The sequence below is a fragment of the Odontesthes bonariensis genome, chromosome 21 (assembly GCF_027942865.1).
Source record: "Odontesthes bonariensis isolate fOdoBon6 chromosome 21, fOdoBon6.hap1, whole genome shotgun sequence".
Lineage (NCBI taxonomy): Eukaryota > Metazoa > Chordata > Actinopteri > Atheriniformes > Atherinopsidae > Odontesthes > Odontesthes bonariensis.
The window spans coordinates 8,732,043-8,757,881 of NC_134526.1; the positions used below are offsets into that span (position 1 = coordinate 8,732,043).

At 40.3% G+C, this 25,839-nt stretch overlaps 1 protein-coding gene across 1 annotated transcript; it reads left to right on the top strand.

The window, feature by feature from the left end:
* Positions 1 to 556: 556 nt before the first annotated feature.
* slc1a9 (solute carrier family 1 member 9) lies at positions 557 to 25,448 on the top strand. Its single transcript, XM_075453455.1, has 11 exons — positions 557 to 658; positions 8,665 to 8,823; positions 9,486 to 9,638; positions 11,435 to 11,688; positions 13,429 to 13,534; positions 13,662 to 13,788; positions 15,035 to 15,268; positions 16,010 to 16,204; positions 21,763 to 21,897; positions 22,049 to 22,478; positions 22,771 to 25,448. Exons 2-11 carry the CDS (start codon positions 8,670 to 8,672, stop codon positions 23,059 to 23,061), a joined length of 2,079 nt encoding a protein of 692 aa, XP_075309570.1. The 5' UTR covers positions 557 to 658; positions 8,665 to 8,669; the 3' UTR covers positions 23,062 to 25,448.
* Positions 25,449 to 25,839: the final 391 nt, after the last annotated feature.

A 25,839-nucleotide genomic window follows, 5' to 3' on the forward strand; every position in this document is an offset into this window, starting at 1 on the left:
TTCTGATGAAGTGTCACAGTTGATGGAAAATGCGAGAAACTTGTATGCGCAGTATGTAACTGCTCCGCCCTTGGGCCTCCGAGCACTTTGAGGCTCAGGCCTCATGACTGACACTGATATCTGTCAGAGTGCACCTCAGTGGGGAGCCTCTGTGCAGATTTCTCCTCACAGTACAGAGTCATAGCTCCCTCCTGTGGAAGGGAGGGTACTCATGCCCCCCCCATACAAAGACACACACACACACACACACACACACACACACACACACATTCTTGTTTAAGTTTTTGCATGAATCGAGTCTCTAAAATCATCTAAAAGCTGCATTTCTCATCTCTCTCCTGACTTGCTCAAAGTGATTATCATTTTTCCTCAATCATCTATTCTCTGAAATATGTCATCAAAGCACTGATAGCGGCCTGGGATGGGGAGAAGTGAGTGAAATAGAGTGAAAGAAAGGGAGGGGAGGAGGGTGAGATGCAGTGGAGGGTGGGGGGCTCAGAACACCAAGCTGTTGTATTAATCTGCAAATTTTCTCAGATGACGCAAGGACTGTGACTTTGCCTCCTGTCCCCTCTGCCTCTCCATCTCCACATCCCTGCACTGTGGATCTCTCCCGATGCCTCGCTCTTGTTGGACGGGAGACAGCGACACACAGCAGGTAAGCTCTGCCTCCTTTCTGATTTTTCACCTCTGTGTGCTGCCATTCATTCGCTGCTTGTACTTGCACTTTACACACACCACTTGCCCCCTTTGACAGAGTTGTTTTGATTTGATTGATGAGTGATATGTCTTGTTTTGTTCTGTCTGAGTCACTTATGATCATAAGCTTCCCAGAGGGAGGGGATGTTTTAATACGTTAGAGATGTTATTTATGTGTGATCTGCAGTAATTCTGAGAGATTAAAGATGCCGACTTTGCAAATATGTGGAATGTCTTATCACTTATGAGCATCATACCTGGAGAAGAGGATGAGAGAGGTTTAAAGCAGGAATAAGGGTTTTCCAGAATGTCTGCTTGCCAAAAGAGAAGATGGATTTACTGTACGGTGGAAATGAGCTTTATGAAATTCAGTCCTGCTGGACTGAGGAGCAATGGAGAAATACCGGCGACAGATCAAAAACGAGAAAATGGGAAAAAGAGAGAGTTTATATATAGCAGGGCTTTACAAGGGTGAGGAGAGCAGATGTGATAGACAGTCTGTGCTTAAGGAGTTCAAACAACAGATTAATACACTGAGATTATCATCCCTGAGAGAGGAGGGGAGGGCTGTGTGAGTGTATGACATGTGTCACACACACGCAGACTCAATCATGCTCACACAAGCTCAAGCGTTTTCTCGCACTCTCACTGCATTTCCATCCAATCTGAAATCTTAACACACGCACACACAAAAGTCGCTATCTGGTGGCAGCATTCTTGAGATTCTCTCTCAATGTCCACATTAATGAAAAGTGTAACAAATGGATGAAGCAATTAGTTAATCAATCCCCCACCCCCCCAAAAAAAACAAAAGAATTGAATAAAGTCACAGGAGATTAAACACCTTTGCGGTTGGTTGCAAAAGATAAGTACTAGAAAGACACAACCACACATTATTATGTAAAAAGATATTGAGATTATTCTCACCCACACCACCTATCTCTGAAGGTCTCTGGCTGCATCTTGATCTCTAATTTTCATCAGATCTGCATTTAATCCTAAATGTATCACTGATTAATTGATTTAGGGAGCTATATTAACATGCTTTGAAGATTTTTTAAAGGGTTTCATGTCCTTTTCAGTTACAAATACCAAAGATTCTATAATTATCTTTGAGATTTGCACAAAAATATATGAAGATGTCTCGGTGACTTTGGGCAAATAATAACGTGGCCAAATGAAAGAAATTTATTGAGATAAACTGAGCTTTGTGAAGTTGTGATGTGTATTTTTGACTCCAGAGTTATTTCTTGGCAATATGATAAAAAGGTTGAAACAAGAACTTCAATAATTGGTTGCAGCTTCATATCATTTAGAGAGTAAGCCTACATCATTAAATATGAGTTCCAGACAGGAAGGTTTGCGGCTCGGGAGGTAGAGCGGTTGTCCACCAGTCAGAAGTCAGTGAAGCCATTTCTCCATCCATACGTTCAACTGTTCTTGAGCAGTTTACTGAACTCCACATTGCCCCAGATGTGCTAATCCACGAGCGTTTGATAGAGAAAATTGTTGCATGAATAGGAGATGAAATGCAGAGCGAATGGGAATGTGGAATTGTAAAGTGCTTTGTTTGTTAAACAAAACTCAATGACTTGAAAAGCATTGTATGAACCAAGTTCTTTTGCCATCTGGTTTCACTCAGGCAACCAAAGCTCGCAGACACAAGTAAGATGTTTCCACGCCACAAAGGTTTTTGATCCATTAACTATACTTGCACATGCTGAACCTGTAGAGGGTGACAGGAGGCTGGAGCCTGCCCCAGCTAACTATGGGCGACAGTCAGTGTACACCCTGGGAAGGTCAACAGTCCATTGCAGGCATATGACAAAGAAACAGACAACAACACACCTTCAGTATATGTGGAACGCTCAATTAGCCTTACATGCATGTCTCTGACTGTGGGAGGAAACCGGAGAGCCTGCCAAAAACCCAGCAGGAACAGAGAGAACATGCAAACCCTAAAGTTATTTATGTAACCCTAAAACAAACAGCAGAAACTCTACAGGACGACTCAAATCCCATGTAGCCTAAAAGGGGTTAAAACAAGTTCAGAAGCTCCCTGACCTATGTGGTCATAACCGATCTCTTGAGCGCAGACCTGATCTGATTGACACTGACATTTACTGACAGAGTTGATATACATTTAACCCTCCAGCTGTAGTGATCTGGTAAAGCCATACCCCAGACACATGTTTGAATGCAGTTTTGCATATGTTGAAGGAATTAGTTGCTGCTGTGCTTTGAAGTGCAGATGTGTTTGTATGACGCATCCATACCACAGCGGTTAGGGTTCGACAGCAGTCCCGGTGAGATTTAGTTGATTTTAAAAGCTTTAATTTACATAAGCTTAAACAACAGCTCAGATTTAGACAGACAGTTTATCAATATTTGCAAGGTAAAGGACTACCTTATAGTATTCTACATTATTTTACTATTTAAAAGGGAGACTGGGAATTTGATGAGAGATTTTATTAATTTAGAGCTGAACTGATCAGTGTGATTTGGTAGTAATTGTTGTTTCCCAGCTGCACTGTTGAAGAATTTCCAACTAGAGCTGAAATGAGTAATTGATTAGCTGAGCAATAAAAAGTGACAAAGTAACGAAATAACTGTCAATTAATTTTTAAAGAAAATGCGTTCTCTCAAAATAAAGCTTCTGAAATGTATACATTCGCCACAATTTTGATTTGTATATAGGAATCTGAATATTTTTATGATTTTTGTTTGCTGGGTAGATTACATATTTAACAGTTCAAGTGGTTTGGGCTGATTTTCCACTATTTTGTGCTCTCACATCTATCAAATGACCAATTGACTAATTGTAAAAAATAACTGGCAGACTATACAATTAAAATAACATATTACTGTGAAAGAACATTTATGTCAGTGGATGATTTATCACTAATATTGCATATTGATGGTAATACCAGTTGCCATGTTTTTTCACTCCTAGCTGGTGGTGTACAGAGTTGTAGTGCATCTCTGCTGTGCAGCAGTGACCATCCTCTTTTCCTCTGTTGAACGAGAGCTGTGGAGGGGCGGGGTTAGGATTATATCTGGAGCAAAGCTCACACCAAACAATCAACTACAGAAATAATCCTCTAAGACACAGACACCGGTACACACCCGTACTTACAAAAAAACACGCATACAGATGTCTCCTAAACAATCTATTGCAACATACTGTATATTAATAGAACACACACAGTCACGTGAGAGGGAATCTGCACATTGTGGCAACTTGTTTGTGCTGTTCTCTGTGATCTTCTCTGTGTAATTATGAACAACTCTAATGTTGGTGTAAATCAAAAAGGTTCCACTCACTGCATTTTAATGGGAGTTGAGTAACACTGAAACCAAAGTAGAGGGAAATGTGTGTGGTTGATTTATGGTTGACTCAACTATTAACTGTTATCACAACATACATGAATATCAAACCCTGACGGGTCACATCATTCAAGACAACCAACAAACCCTCCCATGTAAGATGCTGGAAATTGACTTTTAGCCTGAAAAATGACTGGAAATACTCATTTATTTTCAAAATAGTTGCACAATTCATGTCTTGATCAGTCACTGGAATCTACAGTCAAGCTCTTATATTGATTTTTAGAACAAATAACTTGCGTTGAGACTTGGCTGGAGACCCGGTTGGTTCTGTAATGTTGAAGTGAAGAAGACTTTGAGGAGGAGTCCTGTTCGGATGGTCTGTGCAGCCTTGGCTCATTTATAGTAATCAAAACCTGCTCCTCTGGGAGATTAACTCATTCAGTGACTGCAGCCCGTCGTCTTGGAAACCAGTTAAAATGAAGGAGATGTGCCTTAAGAACATGGCCATGTGGAGACTTATTGTGAGGGTTGTCACGCATTGTCTTTTATCACGCATCGGATGAACCGCCACATTGTTTCCATTGAGGATCCTCGTGTTTATCCAGAATCCATTTCTTTAAAGTTCATGTGGAAGTCTGCCTGTCTTGTGGCTGTATTTGGCTCACGAGGGCATAGAAACAGCAGCGCCATCACTACCATACCATGTTATTTCTTTGTTCTGGGCTCAGCTCACTTCTGCTGAAGCTGTCATTCGTTAAATGTGTTTCCAAAACTCTTATGAACAATCAAAGGTATTCCCCCTTCGAATTTAAAACCTTACTGTCCAGAATCCACCTGGGATAGTTGTAACATCACTGTCATGTTTGGACAAAATCCAGGATTTAAGGTAAACTGCTTGACCGATCTTAACCTGCTGATTTTAATAGCATTTTATTATGGTTACAAAACTGTAATACGATATAACAGGACAGTCATTCATATCCTGGGTCTTTCTCTGACACTCTTAACAGCATCTGTTTCTTCTTCTTTGTGAAGAACCTTTCTGGCAAAGAAACTTAAGAAGTCAAATAGTTTCCCTCATTTGAGCTGAGCCAACAGGACAGCAGACTAAGAACTGATTCCTCGAGGCCAGCTATGTTATGTCTTGAGCCAGCTCTGACATTTCCTAGAGCAGGAAAATAATCTGTCTGTTGGGGAATGAAGACAGATTTGCAGCACAGCTTCAGTCTTTGAGTGTGTCCTTGGAGCTTACAGTCCTCATCATCAACCTCTTCACTGAATGTATGCTGTTGCTTCACTCTTCCAGGGCCTCAATCTGCCTTGACACTAAAAATACAGGCACCTTTATGACCTTCTGACTTTTGTTTTTTAAAGACTTGACTTTGCTCTTGTATTTTGGATTTTCATGGCTTTTCCTTGTTCCTTCCAAAGAACAAAACACTATCCTGCAGCCAGCAATACACTAAAGCTCCTGTTTTGTACCCACCCAATTAGACTCTTTTATGACTCCTTTGTGTGTGGTTCTGCCTAGATCTTATCGGCCAATTATGATCTTAACAAACAACAGAAACAAGAGCCAAATCCATCTTCTGATCACCTTTAATATATTTCATGAAAACAGCCTGTGGCCCTCACATTCCCCTCAGATTTGTGTAAATACGACCATGTGGCCAACTGACATTACCGAACAGTGTTCATGCTAAGAATGATGTAAAGATTTAAAAGAGGATTTATGAAGACTATAACAGTGGAACCCCTCCCCCTCCTGTCCTCGGCAGTCCATTCACTGAGGATTATATCTCTGCGATTGAAACTTGGCAGGACATTCTCCGCCCCTAAAATATAAGATTTTTCTGATCACACGGGCTGTCTGACTTCGTGTGCCTGGGGCAGCATCTGTTTGAAGAGAGTGGAGAGGGCAGACATGGCCACAAGCAGCAGGAGATGAGAGGGTGGAGATGATTCCTTGAAAGCGAATAAACCAGTAGGTGACATTTCTTCGTGTTTCCCTCCTTTATTGTGTTTTTGGTGAACGTGCACGACTGTACAGTACTGCCGTCCTGCTTCAGACAATACCATTCACTGAGCTGATTGATTATAATCATTTCTTATTGCGAGTCCGACTGTTAGTAAATGTTACATTTGTACTTGTGACAAGGATTTGGCATGACCGCTCTGCTCCCCAGATGTGTTTATGTATGATTGATGTTCAGAGATGGTGTTGTGCAGCTGAAATGTCTCAGTTGAGAGGACTCGTGTGGTGTTATCAGATAGCAGACAAATTCCTGTTGACGCTTTCTTTTGCCTTGGAGGGAAATTTGATTGCTTCCATTGCCATCCTGTGTTGATGCTCAGAGGGTAAAGACAGTGATAGTTATTGGTCGACAGGTGTTGGGATAAGAGTTTGGATTTGCACATGGACTTTATCATTTCACACATTTTGCTGATTATTCATCACCACTTGTTTGCATTTCTTTATACACAGATTTCAACATTTCAGAATGAATAATCAGGTTATGATTTTTGCTGTGTCACTTTGCTTAACCTCTTTTGAATGGTTTGTCATGACTACACATGTAGAGGATGAGGCCAACTTGTTCAGGTGATTTCCCTTTTCATCAGGTGCCACCATTTCAATCCCGTTTTTGATCTTTTTTAGGAAGTATCGAAACAACAGAGCAATTACATTTATCAGCACATTAATCTGAATCAGCCGATCCATCCTCTGACGTTCTCTGTAGCAAAACCAGCAGCTTAAACCTTTACTGATCGAACAAAATATCTCATCAACACACTGAAAAGACAAACAATTTGTGGAGGCAGTCAGGGTTTCCAGAATCCTCATAAATCCCCATAAATTTTGTACAAACAGTTTTGTTTATTAGCTGATTCTTCTATGGCTAATATAATTTATGCCCACCCAGCTGTGTTTAGCTTTAATAAGCAAATGAGTACATGAGTGGGGAAACAATGAAACCAGAGAGCTCAGAGCAATACAGGGAGCCCAATCAGTCATTCCCCCTGAAGAATTAAAATCAGACAAATCACAAGTTATCTGCTGCTCAATGACTCAATGTAAACTTTGAGTTCCCATGAAACAACTTGCACAATGCTATTGGCTTCCATGTATCTGCAGATTTCATATTAAAACAGAAGTTAGGGGGGGCTGTCCCCCTTGTCAACAAATGTCTTCAAGTGCAGAATGAGTAGTGAACGTTTTAAAATGATTTTCCAGGAAATTACAAACTACAAAGTGCAACACCTGAGGAAGATATCGTGCATCTTGTCTAATTTTTCCATTGTGTTACGTATGCACTCAATAGTAAAAAAAAAAGATATAACAAGGTACAGCCTTGTCTCAAATTAAAAATGTGGATAACGATGCCAACATTTGACCACAAGCTCCCTTGTGATTGGTAGTTGCCGCATTTGACAGTTGACAAATAAACTCTTAACTAATAAATATGGAGCTGTTTCTTCATTGAATACATTGACTCTCCTGCTTGCCGTGGTAATCAATGCCCAAAAAGTGTGTAATGTTTGTTCCTTTTGATTCTATATTTATTATATAAGAACAAACATAAAATAAGAGTCACAACCACACTTGTAAGGTGTCAAAAAAGTTTACAATCTGTGTTCTGAAATAACTTCAACTTACAAAACATGGGTGAGCCGCCCAGCTGGATGATTCTCCATGAAGCTTTGAATCACACACATTATATTTAAGACAGATCTATTGCTTTTAGAAAAGAATAGAAATAACTCTGAAGTATAACTCTTATTTGTATGGTGAGTTATCCGTGGCAACAACTGTAGAGCCCTTGACCGCAATATTTCGCAAGTTTAAAAACTAGTTGGATGTTCATCTTCTTCTTTTATGCAGTTTAAATGGTGAGCATTAAGGTTGGGAAGAATCCAGTACTACATTATGTGCAGATAGTGCACTTGATGGTGGCATAATTGAGTGAATAGCAAATGTGAGTGTGTAAATATGCAAATTGTTACATGTAAATAGATTCAGAGTTAAAAATAGAAACAAAATTCTGTTTATACGGAGTGGCCATCAGTCCTTTTAGTCTTCTACTATTCTATTACTATGGATTTAGCATAATTTACTGAAGCCTGTGCCCAGGTCAAAAAAACAGTCCAATTATGTCACACAACCAAATAGCTCATAACTCATAACTACATTTATCTGCAAAACTTTTTTGTCTCTCACCTCACAACAAGTTTCTGCATTTTCCATTTAGATGGATGCACAGATTATATCTCCGGAGTTGTTTCTTCATGTCTTGGTTTGCCAGTGCCTGTTCTGTTTGGGTTTCCTGCAGTCGTGCGTTTTTACTTCCCTCCGGAAGCTAAACCAAAAATAATCAAAGTTCCTTCATGCTGAGCCGTAGTTGCTTTGGTTTTCCTTATCCAACCTCAAGAACAGAGACAGTTCTCGACAGGAAAAGATTACTTTACAAACCATACAGGCCACTGGTGCATTTTTGAGAAATTTTAATGTTGCTAAATTGTATTTATCATATAGCACAACCTTCAGAGACTAACCTGTACCACGTCTGCAAGATGTTGACTTCTGGAAGATGAATTAATCCAGCAGCACCCATCTCTCTCCCTCTTCCTTCACAGGCAGGATGACAAACCAGCCGACAGCCAACCAATCCAAGACAAAAAAGGAGAAGGAGAAAGAAGAAACCCTGCAAGTTGACAACACAGACCTTGCATTTAAAGATGCTGAACACAGCAGCCAGAGTAGCCACAACCTGCTACTGGGACTCACTGTTCTCGGTATACAGTGACTGAGAAGCGCAATCTATGCTCTGAAAGTTTTCTGTGTTCAAGAAAAAAGACTTAACTTTTGCATCTCGAATCCCCACATTCCCACTGGCTGAATACAAATCAATTTAAGAACAAGTTTATTGTTTTAGGAGTGAAAAAAATCTGCTGCAAATGTCGCCACTCGGAAACCCGAATGCACACTCTCCACAATCACTTTCCCATGAGACATCGTAGGCTTGATGTTGTCTTTAGTCTGCCTCTGTAAACACTTTGGTATGTTTCACCATAGCAGTGTTCTTTGTCAAAAAAGCGCTGCAAAGTTAAGAAGTGGGTTATTTTTGTCTGTAATTTGTCACTAAGATTTAAACTCAGATATGAAGCCGTTTACATTACAGTAGATGGCTATCATTAGTCAGAGTTCCACTACATGTCAGATGTAAAACAGCAGGCCAGTTAGTACACTCAAACACTGTAAACTCAATATCATGTTCCAACTTTTGGACTTTTTTTTTCCCAGCTAAACAAGTACATAAACTGTGTTTCTCCCTGACTTTTGAAATGGGGGTGGGAGTCGAGAAAAACTTAAAAATTAACTTGATGTTATTCTCACTTTAAGGATTGTAGGTAATGTGTTTGCACAAATGAAGGATTAAACCCTGTCTCCTCCTCAGGTGTTGTTTTGGGGACAGTGTTTGGGATGACCCTGCGGTACATGACGGTGAAAGACAGTAATACCCTCACTATGGTTTCCTTTCCTGGAGACATCCTTATGAGGATGCTGAAAATGCTGATCCTGCCTCTAATCATTTCCAGCCTTATCACAGGTGAGTCACTTTGCAGTGACATATATGGTAGATTATGGAGTGAAATAATCATCATGTAGTTTACATGATGAGTAGTAGCAGATGGCTGATTGTCTCTGGGAGTTATTCTGCATAAATATAACAGAGTCGACCCACTCACCATCCATTTCCTGTGTTGTGCGGTTTTTGCCTCTGATTCACCCTTTCAAAGGAGACTATTAGCACGCCTGAATCTACTCATTCCAATGTACAAAAAATGTGAATGTGACCACAGATTCAGTGGATAATAGTCTAAAATGAAAATTGGGACCAATTTTACACAAGCCACACATCTTCTGAACATTCTGACATTACACATTAAAATCAGAAGGAAAGTACAGAGTCTGTCTATAGGTGGCAAACTATAGGTTTGGGATACCTCCTATGGAAAAGAAAAAAGAGAAACACAAAGTTAATGAGAACAATAATGGAGTGTTCAACACATAGTAATGAATACTAAAAGTATTTGGTACTAAAATGCTCACAATGATCTTTTAACTAATCTTAATAATCAGTTTATACCAATCTGATGACATTTGACTTGTTTTTTATTATGATCAATAATAATAAAAATGTAATAATTGTTGAAAACATTGAAGGACCCAAGCTTCCTTAAGAAGTACAGTCTGTTCTGTCCCTTGTTGTAGACAGCCTCAATTCTGCATTTGCAGTACAATCTGTTGTCCAGATAAACTCCACCTCTTCTCCCAGGATAGCTAAATGTAGTTTTTGGCGTATTCCTGATCCGGCCAAAACCCACAATCACCACATATATCTTGTTATTGTTTAAGGCGAGATGATTGCTCCCAAACCATGTCGCAATTTTATCGACCTTTTCCTGTCCTTCACCCCGCCAATGCAGTCCTCTGAGTATTTCTCGATATGGTATTATCTATAGATAATGGTCATATGATTCTAGCATTTGCATGGTGAGTGCTGTTTTGAACCAAACATCTTGTATGCATTTCAGATACCGCACCATTTTACTGCTATTATAACTGAAAAAGGAAAAATAACTTTTTATAGCAGATCTATCCAAAGGATGGGCTGAAAAATGTGAGATTTTGTAGAAGTCTGTGGGTGCATGATTCTACCTCAACTTTGATTTCAAGTTCCTGCTACATAGGAAACAGTAGTTTTGTGTAGTGCTGTGGTTCTCAGTTGGATTCAGCCCTAACTTGTAAAGTCGAGGCTTTCAAACAGTTGTCTTGATTAAGTCCAGTAGCTTTATTTATAAAACAGACTTATGCATAAAAGATAAGATAAGACAGACTTTTATTCATCCCACAAGGGAAAATTCCAAACAAGGGGAGATTCCAAAATTAGAATTTATATATCATTCGAAAATCATTTATAAATAGCTGATATAAAATCTTATTTTAGCATGAAAATGATATCCAACTGAAAATGTCTAAACATGACTGGGATTTTCCTTTAAAGGATTTTCTCACCGGTTATGTGGGACAGAGGGGGTGGGGTTGTAGTTTGGGACATATCCAAGTACATCCAAGCCCAAACTTTGCTTATTTTTGCTGACAATTTCTGGTCAGTTTAAGGTGTGAGGAATTAGTCAACAGACAGTTGAGAAAGTTAGGCAATATTCTAAATTTAGAGAGACAATGCAAGCATTATGAAAAGGAAAACTAAAAGGCATATGCCTTAATCTAAGTTGATTTTAGATGGAGCGCAGTGGATTTAGGACAACATGGATTTCTCTGAATCCACTTTAATCAGCTGTGTGAGCATGTCATTTCAAATCTGGCGTCTGTCTCCTTCAGGCCTCGCTGGTCTTGACGCCCGCTCCAGTGGCAGGATGGGAAGCAGAGCCATGTTGTACTACATGTCCACCACTATCATCGCTGCCATCCTGGGGGTCATCCTGGTGCTGGGAATCCATCCGGGGAACCCCAAACTGCGGGGAAATACAGGAACCTCAGCACCCAGGAGCCAGGAGGTCAGCAGCATGGACGCCTTCCTCGACCTGATTAGAAACCTGTTCCCTGAGAATCTGGTGCAGGCCTGCTTCCAACAGGTATCTGCCTATTTGAACCCCTTGAACAGAATTCTTGTGACGTTACTCTGGCTCTTCATTTCATCTGTGTTGCTCTTAATGAGACCATTATTTACTAAATGAAAAATCATGCTGCATTAAAGAAGATTTTCCACCAGCCAGTGAGACTATAAACTCACCAGGGATGTGTTTAATTAGGCAACAAATTATGTGAAAAGTTGGACAATTTTCTCAAAAATTCCAACAATCTTGTTTTTATTTGTCATTTCATGTATTATTAAATATGCTCCCTTCATGTTTTTTTCCAGCTTTTGCTCTAGTTGGTTTTTGCTTTGTGTGTGTTTTGCTTAATACCTGCTTCTTTTTAATTGCCTGCTGCTCACCCATGATCCATTAGTTGATTTACCCCTCACTACAGATATACACCTTTTTGCCTTTTTGTCTTCCTATGGGAATTCCCATTTTTTGAGGGGATTTTAATTATTTGGACTCAGTCTTTCGCCTGTCGTGTGTTCAACTGCCTTTGTATTAAACTTTGTTTTTAGGATGTTAATCGTCTTTCTTGCCATTGGGTAGAATACAGATTTAACGCACTTCATCACTGGCTTCATATTTGATCAGTGGAGGCTAATTCCTCCTCTTTACACAGTCCATGCACCAGCATGAGAAATCTCAGATCTCAGAGACTGTTCACAAGAAGGGTTTCCTGTTTTTTGATAAGCTAAAATTAAGAGATTCATCGTCTGAGATTTAAATCTCCATAATGGCTACCAAATGCACTTCAAGTTTTGGTTTACGTTAAATATTGTAAAATTTTGTTTGTGCTCTCAGTCACAGTTTAAATCCTTACTATGTGTGTGTATAAGGTATCACTGAGCAGTTTGATTTAAGGAAGGAAGAACAGTTGTCAACAACTGGTGGGTAACAACTGGTGTCCTCAAAAGCTCATACATAGGGCTCCGTGTGAAGGCCTAGTTTGATTCAAGGTATCTTGTGTGTAAAACAGAGCTCCCTCAAATAGTATTTATTAATAGTCTTTGAGCAATATCCTTGTTTTGAGCTGCAATGAAAAGATTGTTGGTATTTTTGCATATGAGGGTAACAGTCAGTTTGTTAATGCTGGGAGTAGTGCGTGGAAATCTGTGGATTAATGTAAGTCTCAGTCATGATGCAACAGTGGCTTGTCTGTCAGTATCCTGTTTTTTGTGCCATGCGTGTGTGTCTGAATGATTAGAAGTATTTGTATATGTGCATTTAACTGGGTGAGGGGTGAGGTCGGGCCTTCCTGCTACTGCTAATCTCTTTACATCTGCACTGCTACATCTGCATTTACAACAGCGAGGTATCTGCTGGTGAACACGGAGCTCTGCCCGACCTAACCTTACAGAGACCATTGTTCTTTTTCTTCTCCCTGTGGTGTTCCATCAGTTTTTCCTTTTTTTATTATGCCTCTCTTCACATCTCAGCTTTACTGAATCTTTTGTTTGTACCCATTAGGGATTCATTGAAGTCATAAAAGATTAAAATGTTTTAACAGAAAGGAAACGTACTTCCCCCTTTCAACCTCTCCGTCTCTTTTCTGTCTCTTTGTTGTTTTTATGTGAGAATATCTTGTTCCCTTAGTTAATTTTCCAGCTGCCAAGTCTTTGTTTGGTGATGAACTGCAATCGTTGCAAAAGCAGAGTTTTGCTGTGTTGTTTGTTTTTTCACAGCACCCCTAAACCACTGATCAATCTGAATGTCGGTCTGTGCTCATTTTAGGTTCAGACTGTGTTGAAAAAGGTGCCAGTGGCAGTACCAAATCAAACTGAGCCTTTAATAATTAGCAGAAAAAAATTGGAATACAAATGGGGCATGAACGTCCTTGGTAAGTGTAATATGTTTTGTGTCTTTTCATCTCATCGTGTTCATTTTTAATTGAGTTTTTTTGCTTTTGTTTTGCTCCACTGCATGTTGGAGTGTACGCTGTCAAACTGCTTTGTGTCTTTGTCAAGGCTTGATTGGCTTCTTCATCACCTTTGGGATCTGCATGGGCAGGATGGGCGAGCGGGGGAAGGTCATGTGCGACTTCTTCAATGTCCTAAATGAAATCATCATGTCAATGGTTTCAATGATCATGTGGTCAGTGTTTTGTATTCTCTGTGTGTATTTGTGTGTGCATGCACAACATGTGTCTCTGTTTTTGCTCTTGGTCGCCAACGGCTGCATTGCTCAGACATTCTGGGGATACCACACACAGAGGCCAGCGACAGTGATGGATAAGGCGCAGCCTGTGTACAGACAAATTGTGGGAACAGGCAACAGGGTTGAATAGCAAAGACTGAAAAGGAAAGAAAGAAGGAGGAAGAGGGAGAAAGTGTTAGTGAAGGACACAGACAGATGGAGAGAGAGAGCAGGTTTCCCTGGGACATGCTGGAGTCTGTGGTATGCTGGGGAGTAGCAGGAGCCGAGGCCCGGAACAACGTTGTTGGCTCCCTGGGGAACTGGGGTGGAAGAACTCCAAAATGTAATGTATCTGCCAATGGCAGAGGAGTCGCTTGGCAGCAGAGCAAAAAGCAGATGCGCACAGGAGCGATGTGGAAAGATGCGTGTGAGAGCATGCCTTCAGATAGCAGCGCATGCCTTGATGCCTCAGGATCCTGAGAAGTTGTGCAGAGAAAGGGACTGTGGTGACACCCAGAGCAGGGATGGAAGGAAATAGGAGCTGGGTAGGCGGTTGGAACAGAAACAGCAAGATGCTTGTCTCATAGCTCTCCTAGGCCATCTACATGTGCAGCTGGACACCAAAGAAATTGTGTCCTGTTCGCATCACTCACTCAATGTAAACATATTACTCGGGGGCCTATGGAGTTAGCCAAACACAAAGTCAAGTGTATACAGACAAACGTATCCTAGAAGGAGTACATTAATCGAATCATATACACTTCATACTCATACTTCATACTGTCATACAAACAACTGTCAGAGAGTGTCAGCCTCGGGGTTCAGCGCACAGCTGACCTGGAGGAGCAGGCTGCTGTCGTGATGGGACAAACCAGGAGGCGGGGCTTATAGGGGAGCACTGCTTCAGTTCAGATCTCCAAACAGAGCAGCCTGTATTCAGGAATGGGAACAACTGCACGATAAAGCTGACTAAAGAAAATGTATTGTCACCGAACGTTAATCTGATATCTCACTTTTAATCAAAATAAATGCACGACAAGTAAATCTTACAAATATAAAGAGTTGTGGTCAGTTTTTTGGCACCTTTGATTAAAAAAATAGATAAATGGGATGTCACACAGGGGGGGGTTTAAATATACAGAATACATTTAATGTCAGTCTTAAAAAAAAGACATAGGTCATCATCTGATAACTTTGTGTGCAGGTACTCTCCTGTTGGTATTGCCTCTCTGATAGCGGGCAAGATTGCAGCCATCGGAGACCTGGAGGTGGTGGCCAGGCAGCTGGGCATGTACATGGTGACTGTTATTGTGGGTCTGGCGATCCACGGTGGCTTAATCCTACCTGCTATATTCTTCGCTATCACCAGAAAAAGCCCCATAGTTTTCTACACTGGAATCTTCCAGGCATGGATCACAGCTCTGGGCACCGCCAGCAGGTATGTCACCATAAATGTGTGTGTGGGTGTGCGTTCAAGTTTTCTGTTTGCTCAGGTGTTACCACATTTGTGTCACTTTTTACACCATCCATTCCTCAGGCACCTGCTGATTACGGTGATGAACCAGCATCGCTTGCTACTCGCTGTCTGCTATTTTGGTTAAATCTAAAAGGCCTGATTGCAAAATTCTGTTCATGAAAGTGCAGTGACAAATCAGGACAGCAGAGCCAAATGCGTGAGTGCTGGCTATCATTGACAAGTCCATGTCAGACAGATCTCAAGTCGTAAATGTGTAAGCCTTCGGATTTGTAGTAACCAGTCACACCAGCCCCACTGTATCCTGCCTGGCTTGGCTTGGCTCGGCTTATCAGGGATTCTGCTGAAACCAACTGTCATTTTGGCACATCATTGAGGCTTTAGTGAAAACGGGTAATCCCATCAACGTTTCACTAATTATATTATGACCCGAGCTTAACATGGCTAGGAATCAAATTCCTTTAATTCACATATTGGAGGACTGAAACAGTGGCCTACACCAGCTGTTAGGAGGAGGCTGTCAACCGACTCAAATTTCTGCTGCCTTTTATTTGTGTCCTTTACCCCTTCACCTTCCTCCCAACCTCCACACTTATGTCTCACACCAACTGTTTGCCTATTTTATATCCTGAAACAGACACTGCTGTTTTCTGGACATCTGCATCCTTTTTATCTTACTTGCATCTTGTGTGGCCTTTGTTTCAGTGCAGGGACATTGCCAGTGACTTTCCGCTGTCTGGAGGAAAATCTGAAGATTGATAAACGTGTGACACGCTTCGTGCTGCCCATAGGTGCCACCATCAACATGGACGGCACCGCCCTGTATGAGGCCGTGGCTGCCATCTTTATCGCCCAGATGAACGACATCTCCCTGGACGGTGGACAGATTATCACTGTCAGGTATGTGTATGAGCAATTAATGATGCTCTTCTTCTGGTGCTGTTCTTTTTGAGAATTAGTGATCCTCGTCTTTCCAGATATGAAGGCGCCAGTATACTCCCTCCCTCCACATCTTTCCAAGAATAGATTTGTTTGGTCGGTTTCAGTTTCTGTAGCTTTCACAAACCAACAGTCCAACTTTTACACCCACTTAACACCATGTTTGGCCAGCTGTGCTGAGGCGAGAATGGAGCCAGAGTTTAAACTTTTCTCTCCAGTGGTCTTTATTAACTCTTCTCTCAACTTTTACTTTTGGGCTTTTACAAAACATTCAGAACCTACTAAAAGTGTGTCATTATTTACTAATTTAAACAGCATAATTCAGTCAAGATTGGTCAATCCATCTGCAGTTATCGTTTATTGTATAAAAGTTTGGCCCCTCCACATGGAATGCCTGAGACAGAAAGCAGCAAAGACTCCACACATAACAATTCCACATTGATCAGCTGATGTGTTGAGAGCCAAAGATAAACAGAAATGTGGCTGAGCTTGGCTGTGTGGCCTGTCTGAATTGATACTATGCTTAGTGTGTGGCCATTTTGATTCAGTTTAATCACCCAGTGATACATTATTGTCTTTGGTAGGAGACTCACAAAAGAAAACACATACTCTGTTGTCAAAGATATAACTAAAAGGTCAAAGCATACATACGAAAAAGATGGCATGCTGAGTTCAAAGCATATCAATATTCTATTTATCCTTATTTGACATGGATATTACATTGGGTATGATGTTTTTATGAATTCTTCATGAAGTAGTTGGTTCCAACAAACAGAAGAGACAAACCAGAGCTCCTCAAACTGCACATCGCTCAAACAGCAGAGGTTTTAGAAGACTTATGATTTCCATACCTTCTGACATGATCAGATACAATTTCGTACCAACTATGTAGCATAGCAAAGCTTGTAAGCTTTACAAATGGTTTCACTGATGAAAGTTCTTGGAACTATAATGTTTCAAAAGGGCTTTTCAGATGCTATCAAAAGCATAGCAAGTTATAAGAAGGTTTGCTAGAAGGTTTAATTTAATTACCATTGACAACATTTTTCCTCCTTAAAGTCCCCCTCCGCTAAAAATCAAGTTTTTAATAAACACATCTATATGTTTTCTTTTGTTATGATTCTTTTTTTTGTTATATTAACAAGACACATCATGGCAAATTCAGCCATCGGTGCTATGGTGCATGATCTCTGCAGTGAATTATAGAGCATCACCTACATCCTCATCCTCACCAAGACAAGGTCAAACAGCCCACATGTTCTGGTTAGGCTTCTTTCATGAACCAATCCTGACAGCCTAAGGGGTGGTGCTATACAGTTATACTGTGTGAACTGTGTGAGCTCGGATAATGTTAATGTTCGTAGTTCACCCATTGGAAGTTCTGAACTCAGTTCACAGTACCAAAATAAAATAGTTTTTTATGACCTCCTGAATTCTCCTCTCTATGTGGAACATAATGCTGTTGAGTGCTATGAGGTGCAGGAACATGTGTTCCACAGGCCTCTGAGCAGGTGTCTGCACATCTCTGAATTTATCTATTTTATTAATAACCATCAAGATATCAAAAGAATAATAACAAAGAAACATGTTTTAAGTGCATGGCCCGATGATAAGCGCTTCAGCCTCACAGTTATCGTCACATTAACACGAGGCAGCAAGTGAAAAACAATGCAAAAACTAACAGCAACAGTACAATTTCATATGTCTGAAACAAACTAAAGAGAACAGGCAAGCAGCGGTGTGACTAAATCCTTTGTGGAAGCAAACTTCATTTATTTTTTTTGCCAATTTTTGTCATTTGCTGTTTGTTATGGGAAAGTTGCTGCATGGTTTCAGATTAACTGTATCTATGCATGTCTGGAGTTCTCCTGCTGCAGTTGAATTATTGTTATTGTATATATTGTATTCTTGTCTGTGAATGGTGTAGAAATCACTGCCAGGGTGCATGCAAACACAATTCAGTATCTCTTATTCATTATGGACAAGATCGCTGTTTAATTCCACAAAAGAGCTGTTCTCACCTCATGTTCCCGAGTTTAAAACTGCCTTGTTCAGTTAAAAAATGTATAGAAAATATAAACAGTACTCACAAACACCTCCATTGTTGCATTCATACACAGTATTGATTAGTTGGGAGGTTGCTTTGCTATGACTACAGGAGGTAGTCTAACTAACTCTACCAAGCACTTTCCTGGGAACTTAGATGAACATGAGGGACCTTCTGGAATCACAAGCTCTTGATTGAACATGCAGCTCCCAGCCCAAAGATCCCCACGGCTCTGGAGATCCAGGGTCTCCACTGGGAGATAGCTTAGCTTTTCTATGAAGTGAATATATTACTACTCTTATTTTTTCTTTTGCATGTGATCTTTGATACTTTGTCTTCCTCTTATTGTGATTGTCCCTCTGCAATTACTGCAATATAAGACATGCTAAATTGAGCAAAGAATAAACACAGTTAGAGTGAACAGGGAAGGCCACTTTCAGTTTCAGCTGACGGCAAGCAGAGATTTAGGTAGGGTTGATTAGCATTTACTGAATTTGTTTGTTTTTTGGGCAAAAAATTCAAAGTGTACAATTTTGAGGAACATAAGTGAGTTTTTATAGGAATTTATAACTGCTTGTATGGGACTTTAAAAGCTTGTTATAGTCTTTTTTACTTATTTCCTGTCAAGCCTGTCAACAAAACAGTACTGAACTTAATATCTTTTTACATATCAAGAGCTCGAGAATGTTACAAAATAACTGCATGTGTATGATATTCCTTTCTCTTTTAGCCAGCCAACAAAATTGGAAACAGTTTAGGAATTTCTAAAAAGGAGCTATGGGTTTCTTTCATTCTTTGACAAAATCCTTTAAACAAAGTCAATCCCAATTGTACATAAAGACTTAAATCTTATTAACCATCACCAAGAGCTTGACTTCCTGGATAGTTTCTAATCTTTCTAATCTGACAAGCTGTTTATTGTTGTTTTTTTGTTTTATTATTGTTGTTTACACCAATAAAGGAGGTCTTAGGGTTCACTCAGATCAAAATGTGCCTGAAGAAATGTACTTGCATGCTGGGAACAAAAGCACAAGGGAACAGGAAACCGTGTGGGTAGGGCTGTAAACACAAACAGCTGGACCAAGCATGACTTGCGGACTAACAGCAACAACGCACAAGGTTGTAAATTATACAAATTACTCAGTGTTATCAAACATTTTACTCACTGTCCTTATCATCATTGCAGCAAACAGCCTATCTCCTTATCCCCTTCATCTGGGGGGTCATGTCTTCTTCTTCCAAACTGGTTGGACATTGAAGAACCTCTTGATTTTGTGTGTCTAAGATCACTCAAAGAAGCAAATCTGACCCCATAAACAGCAACCAACACCAGATCACATTGTATGATATAAGCTTTTGAATGTATGTTGAATGTATATCATATTTCTACTGCTGTTTTTAACTGCTCATATATACAAACATTTTATTTGCATCTACAACGTGCCACGTGTAACATTGTCCCGATTGTGAATATGCTCTTAATAATGTAGACAACAGTTTAAACCAAGTTAAAAGCATTTTCAAAAGACCTGCACGAATAAGGCAGCTTTTCGTGATATATAGAAATTAATGGAAGAAAGAGACTCTAAAACAAATGCAATGCAGAGGCAATTTTCCCATGTCTGCGGTTTTAGCGAAACATTAAGTCTAATTGGAACCAGTCTACTTGGTACAGATTCAGCTTGTTATTGCTGTGGGTTACAAATGGTGCTCAGCACTTTAAAATTGTTTATTGTATGTCTTTCATCAGTGGCTTTTTACCACCAAATTCCAAAATCTAATTTTCAAAACGTGCTGTATGACCATGGTGTCTTCTGCAGTAAATCTGTTGTCAAATATAATTCATAAATGGTTTGTAAACCATTTCATTTCCCAGTTAATAATAATTAGAGCTGCAGATTGTCAAAAGCAATTAAGATGTAATGCAGAGCTCTGTAATTAGATATATGGCATCATGGTGAAGATATCATGGTCCAGAAGAGCATCCAAACAGCCCTGCAGTTACATGTGGGACCAACAGGAGTTGATCATTTCTTTAATTGCAGACATGTCATGACAAGCAGCATTCCTACATGCTTTGTTGTGTACAGAAAAACTGCGTCCTCTGTGTTGCATTTATATAGGAGGAAAATAGATACACAGATGTCAGGTTGTTAGGGCACTGTATGAGCTTTCACTAAACTGTAGACATATTGTACCTTTTTTTTCCCACAAGTTGATGCAGTTTCCAGGTTTTGCATCTTTTGAGAGCTGCCCCACAGCTTTGAGCTACCATGCAAATGTAGATTAGGACACATTTATTACCATATGACAGAGAATACAGTACCGTTTTATCCTCATATGCATACATTTCCCTCGTCTGCAGTTCAACCATGGACAGTTCCATAAAACCCTGGCTTCAGCGCTGGTCTGTCCCTCTGTGTATTTGTGCTTTAGTGTTTCACATACTCTCAGAAGTCTTTTTGGTAGTATTCAACTTCCAACTGGGATACTCAAAGAATACCCCAACAATGAGTTTGTAGAATATGGCGTGCTCTTATCCCAATTGTTTGTAGGCTTCTTGGGTTTGGGTGCTCTTTAGTCCAAGGTATTGTACATCTAAGTTCAAATAATTCTCTGACTAAGGCACTCCCAATTAAAATGTCTTTATTAATTGACAAATCCTATTTGGACATTTTAAAAACAAAGCCCACGCGTAGCGGCATGAGTGCCTTCTTCAGGGCAGTAACACAAAAGAACAGAGTAGTGCATTTGTTAAGGGTGTAGGTAAGGACAGGTGCAGACAACTATACAATTAATGCTGAGCTTCTCCACACTGCTACAGCCCGCCTCCAAGACCCCAACAATAACAACAAAATCTGTCGAATAGAGAAGAATTTAAAATAGAAATATATGCATACTATGACTATTATTGTCAGTGTTCAACTTTGTGATGCCAAAAATGTATAATATCTATGATCTTAAAGTAGTCCATACACTAACTCACCAGCAAACTTCATGTGGTATTCAGTACCTTTTATGGCCCCATTAACAGGGCTTTTTTAGCACCCACTCGACTGAGCAAACATGCTGAATCAACAGCAAAGGCTCTCGCAAGTTCAGTCATTTCCACGATTAAATGTGGTTTAACCTCTGCCTTATCTGGTGTTGCTGTTTCTTGGAATCCCTAAATATGAATTTTATATGGGGACTTTCTTGCATTCTTTTTCTTTTTTTTGTTATTATGCAGAAAAAGGACATTGTTTCATGTTATTTTCAACAAAACCTAGATTTTGGAGTAAAAACCTCTTCACAACACCATTGCAGATGGTATCAAATTGTGACTATAAGTATTTGTTTTAGACCAACTTTTAACTGAAAACAGAAGTCACATTTGGAGACAAACCACTCCACCACATGACCTAAGTGCCAGTTAGTCAACCAATCAAACATCTGTCATTGCAGTGATTGAAATACACCTTTTCCTCCATAGTATGACCGCCACCCTGGCCAGTGTTGGAGCTGCCAGTATTCCCAGTGCTGGACTCGTGACCATGCTGTTGATCCTGACGGCAGTCGGCCTGCCCACCCAGGACATCAGTCTGCTGATCGCTGTCGACTGGCTGCTGTGAGTCAGGTGTCTGATGAGCAGGGAATAAGACGTCACTGCTCTGCAGTCTATGTTGGGGTGTTATAATCTATGAGAGTGGTTGTACAAATATGGGTTCTGGGGATCTTTTCTCCTTACTCCCTGACACTAACTCTGTTTGTCCAATCAGTGATAGATTGCGTACTTCCATCAATGTGGTAGGCGACTCTTTTGGTGCTGGAATTGTGGATCACTTGTCAAAGGAGGAGCTTGCAGAACTTGATGCAGAGGTTCAAATGCTCCAACCAGAGGAAGTGCTGGATTTCATCCCCCCGCCACCGGTCCTCACAGAGATGGACCTGATGGATCCTTTTAAACCGCCTGAGCTGCCGCCCCGCTCCCCACGCCCCCAAAAACTAAACCACCACAGCCACGTTCCCTCCCAGCCCATCACTTACTCCCCATCCCGTTCGGTCCGATCTCCATCACCACGCTCCGTCCGATCTCCCTCTCCACACTCTGTCTGCTCCCATTCCCCTCGACCTTTCCGTACTCATTCGCCACGCTTCCTCCGCAGGACGGAGCCGGGCTATTGTGCCCTGCCCAGCCACGATAATCAGGTATCTACCCTTAGCTTCTTCTTGTACTGTAATGCCATATATCTTTTTGACAAAGCATTCCTTTATGTTTTTCTGTGTTAGAGCTTTTTGATCTTGATTTGTGATACTAAAAAGATGTAAGTTATCTACCTTTAATACAAGCTAGATTTTGCCCAGTTTTATTGTATGTTGTGTGGTAAAACAACCAGTGTCCACTGCTGCAAACCCTGCTTCTATTCCTTTAACATCTGAGAATGTTAAACAGTCAGCGAATGCAGTCTGCGTGATCTCATATCCTTTTCTTTGCACTCAGATTTCCACACTGCAACGCACTTACAGAGAGCGGGACAGAGAACGGGACAAAGAGCGGGACAGAGAACGGGACAGGGAACGGGACAGGGAACGGGACAGGGAAAGGAACAGGGAACGGGACAGGGAGCGTGACAGGGAGCGTGACAGGGAACGGGAGCGACTGAGGCGAGAAAGTGAAACAGAGGAAGAGGAAGAGAGAGAAAGAGTTTTGTGTGAAGTGAGCGATGGCGAGGAGAGTGACGACACTGCTTACGATCGGAGACACACCATCCCACCTTGTGACCTGCCGTGATAGTATTTTACCAGCAAAAAGCTTTAGTTAGTTTGTTTCCGTTTTATGACAGATTTTTCCCAGTTTCAGCTTTTTAGCAAGACTCCACTAAAGGGTCCAGACTGGATTTCTAGCTGGTTGCGCTGCTAATTTCTGACTGACCAGTAAGCTCACACAGAGTTTAGTATAGATAGATATTAAATATTGTAATAACAGCATATGAACCACCTCTGAGAACGCCCCTTTAAAACTCGGCCTGAGATCAGTTTTATTCAGAAGTGAGCTAAAAGAGTTGTTTTTTTTCCCCCACATCCATCGCTGTCTTGATTTTCTATTTCTAAACTTAAACCAAACCTTAAATGCTCCTGATCTGATTGCCTGAACTTCCTGAACTGTGAGTCTGCCATTGATGATAAAAGCTGTTTAGTATGTTTGTTGGTGTTATCACCGGCTTTTTAACGCACAACCAGATGTTATTAGCTTCTCCTTTTCTTTTCATGATCTCATTCTGGTCCAATTTTACTTATTCAGGAAATTTAATTATTTTACATTTGAAAGAATAATTATATTATTTTTAGTTTGTTTTTTGCAAGACATGTTAGATTAGTTGAGTACAAACGTAGCCTGGTTCTGTCCAAAGATGATCCAATCCCCCCTAAAGCCCCAAGGTTTAAATGACCTGGAATCAATTTGAACATTTTAAGGGTTTTTATATGGTATGTCTTTCACTTCACATCTCTATTATATATTCTAAAGGTTTAAATTTCCTCAACATGTTGATGATTCATCATGCACCCGGGGGCATAAACTAGTTGGTGCCTTCTCAGGCCAATCAGAGCAGAGTGGAAACTTGTTGAAGGAGCGCCCCCAGTGTTGTCAACTTGAGACGTTTTCACACTTGGTTGCTGGTAATGTTCAGGGGAACGTGCGGACAATTTGCTCCAGTCTTTTTCCGCAGTTGCTGTTCACACAACCACATCACAGCAGGAGACGAAGTGACTGGCAAAACGATTAGCTGTTTTTAAGATAATCATCCCCAGTTCTGCCTTGTATGAGCAACGTCTCTCCTGTTGCAGGAACAGCTCTGTCTTTAACATCCTCTCTGCTTGTTTAGTGGCTAAAAGGAGCAGCAGCACCTCTGGGCTGCTTGCATACATGTAGTATTCTCCTTAGGCGTTAGGGGGCTGTGGACTGTGTGAGGAATCTTTTTACATCATAATATAGATTAAATCACAGCACAGCTTTTGTTTTTTGTGAATGATGGGTTTGTCAGATGATGCTAAGCTTATGAAATCTCAATTTTTATCAGAACAGAGCTACAACCTCAAATTGCTTTGATAGGGATTAACATGTTTTATGTCTTCATGGAGCACTTTGCAGTCACAATTTTAGACTCATTTTTTCCGACTGACAAAACTGTGATTGAGAATAGCTTTATTCTATATTTGACTGGATTAGGAAAGAGAGTAGGAGTTACGCAGATTTAAAGGGCTGGCACCAACAAGAGTGCAATCTCTTAAATATGCTAATTAGTATCGAGCTTCATTCAGCATCTTTTGTTCAGCATGAAAAGTTATATTTCTTTGCAATTGCAAATATTAGGGTCAAGACTGGAAGTCTGCTAGCTGTTTCAGTTGGCATTTGCTCTACCTTTTTTTGTTTTACATATAAGCTGAAGTGACACTTTTTCCATTCAGTGGATGATTTTGTATTTCACTATGCTGAAAGCAATAACTTTCTAAAGCTGTCACTGGTTCTATAGTTGTTGGTCTCAAGAAACAAGCTCTAATGTTTATTCTACACTTACGATTTTTTTTCTCAATTAATCAAAAACAAAGGTGGGGGTTGGTTGGCAGATTTACCTCCTATTGGACAGGTCAGGTTAGTGTTTATGCTAAGCTAAGCTAACCATCTTCTTGTTGCTGCCATATATATACATGAGAGATTCTCTGTGGAAAAGAGTAGTTTCAAAGTGTTAAACTAGCAACTTTGCAACACAAAAAGCACATTGAAAATGTAAATGGCATAAACATGAAATAAAGGCTACAACCACTAGAGATTAATTTTATACACTTTTCTACCCTCTTTCACCTCTATATTTTCCTCCTTGGTGCTCTTCTTCCTTTCCCCCTGACAGCAATCACTGTTGATGTTAATATTGTCTATATTATTTATGGTTTGTATTTTCTTGTTGTGATCTGGTGTGTGGTATGATGAATATTAAGCAAGATGCTGTTTTAACTTTGTTGTAGGTTTGAAATTTTTTAGAAATTTTACTCTAATATGTCATTTTATTTCTTAATTGCTGTAAAATAACTTTATCAGCCTCCTCTGTCCCACTGAATTGCCTTTCATTTGGAACTGAAGTTTATCTACCGCCTCCCTAAATCCTTAAGTCTTAATTCAAATTCACAGGTCCAGGTCGTGTGTATATTGTATGTAATAAAATCTTAGAGATTTATTTAAAGATACTGCAATTTGTCTGTGTTTTCTCTGCTGCTTAAGTAACTTGAACAATCTGAGGAGGGATTTTCTGTCAAAAAGGGGTCACGCGTCAGTGTTGGTGACTAAAGACAGCTGAAAATTCCTGCAGACAGCGATATTAGTGGATGGAGAATTTGCAACAAACACAAACAAAATGCACACGTTACACACTAGTCTGCGCTTGCACATTGATGAGACAAAGACTCACAGAGATACAAACGCTCTTAATCCTCTCAAAGAATAGTTAGAGATGGGCGAGGCAGGCGAGAGTGATGGATGGGAGAGGAATCGTAGGGCAGCAGATGGCCAGAAAGA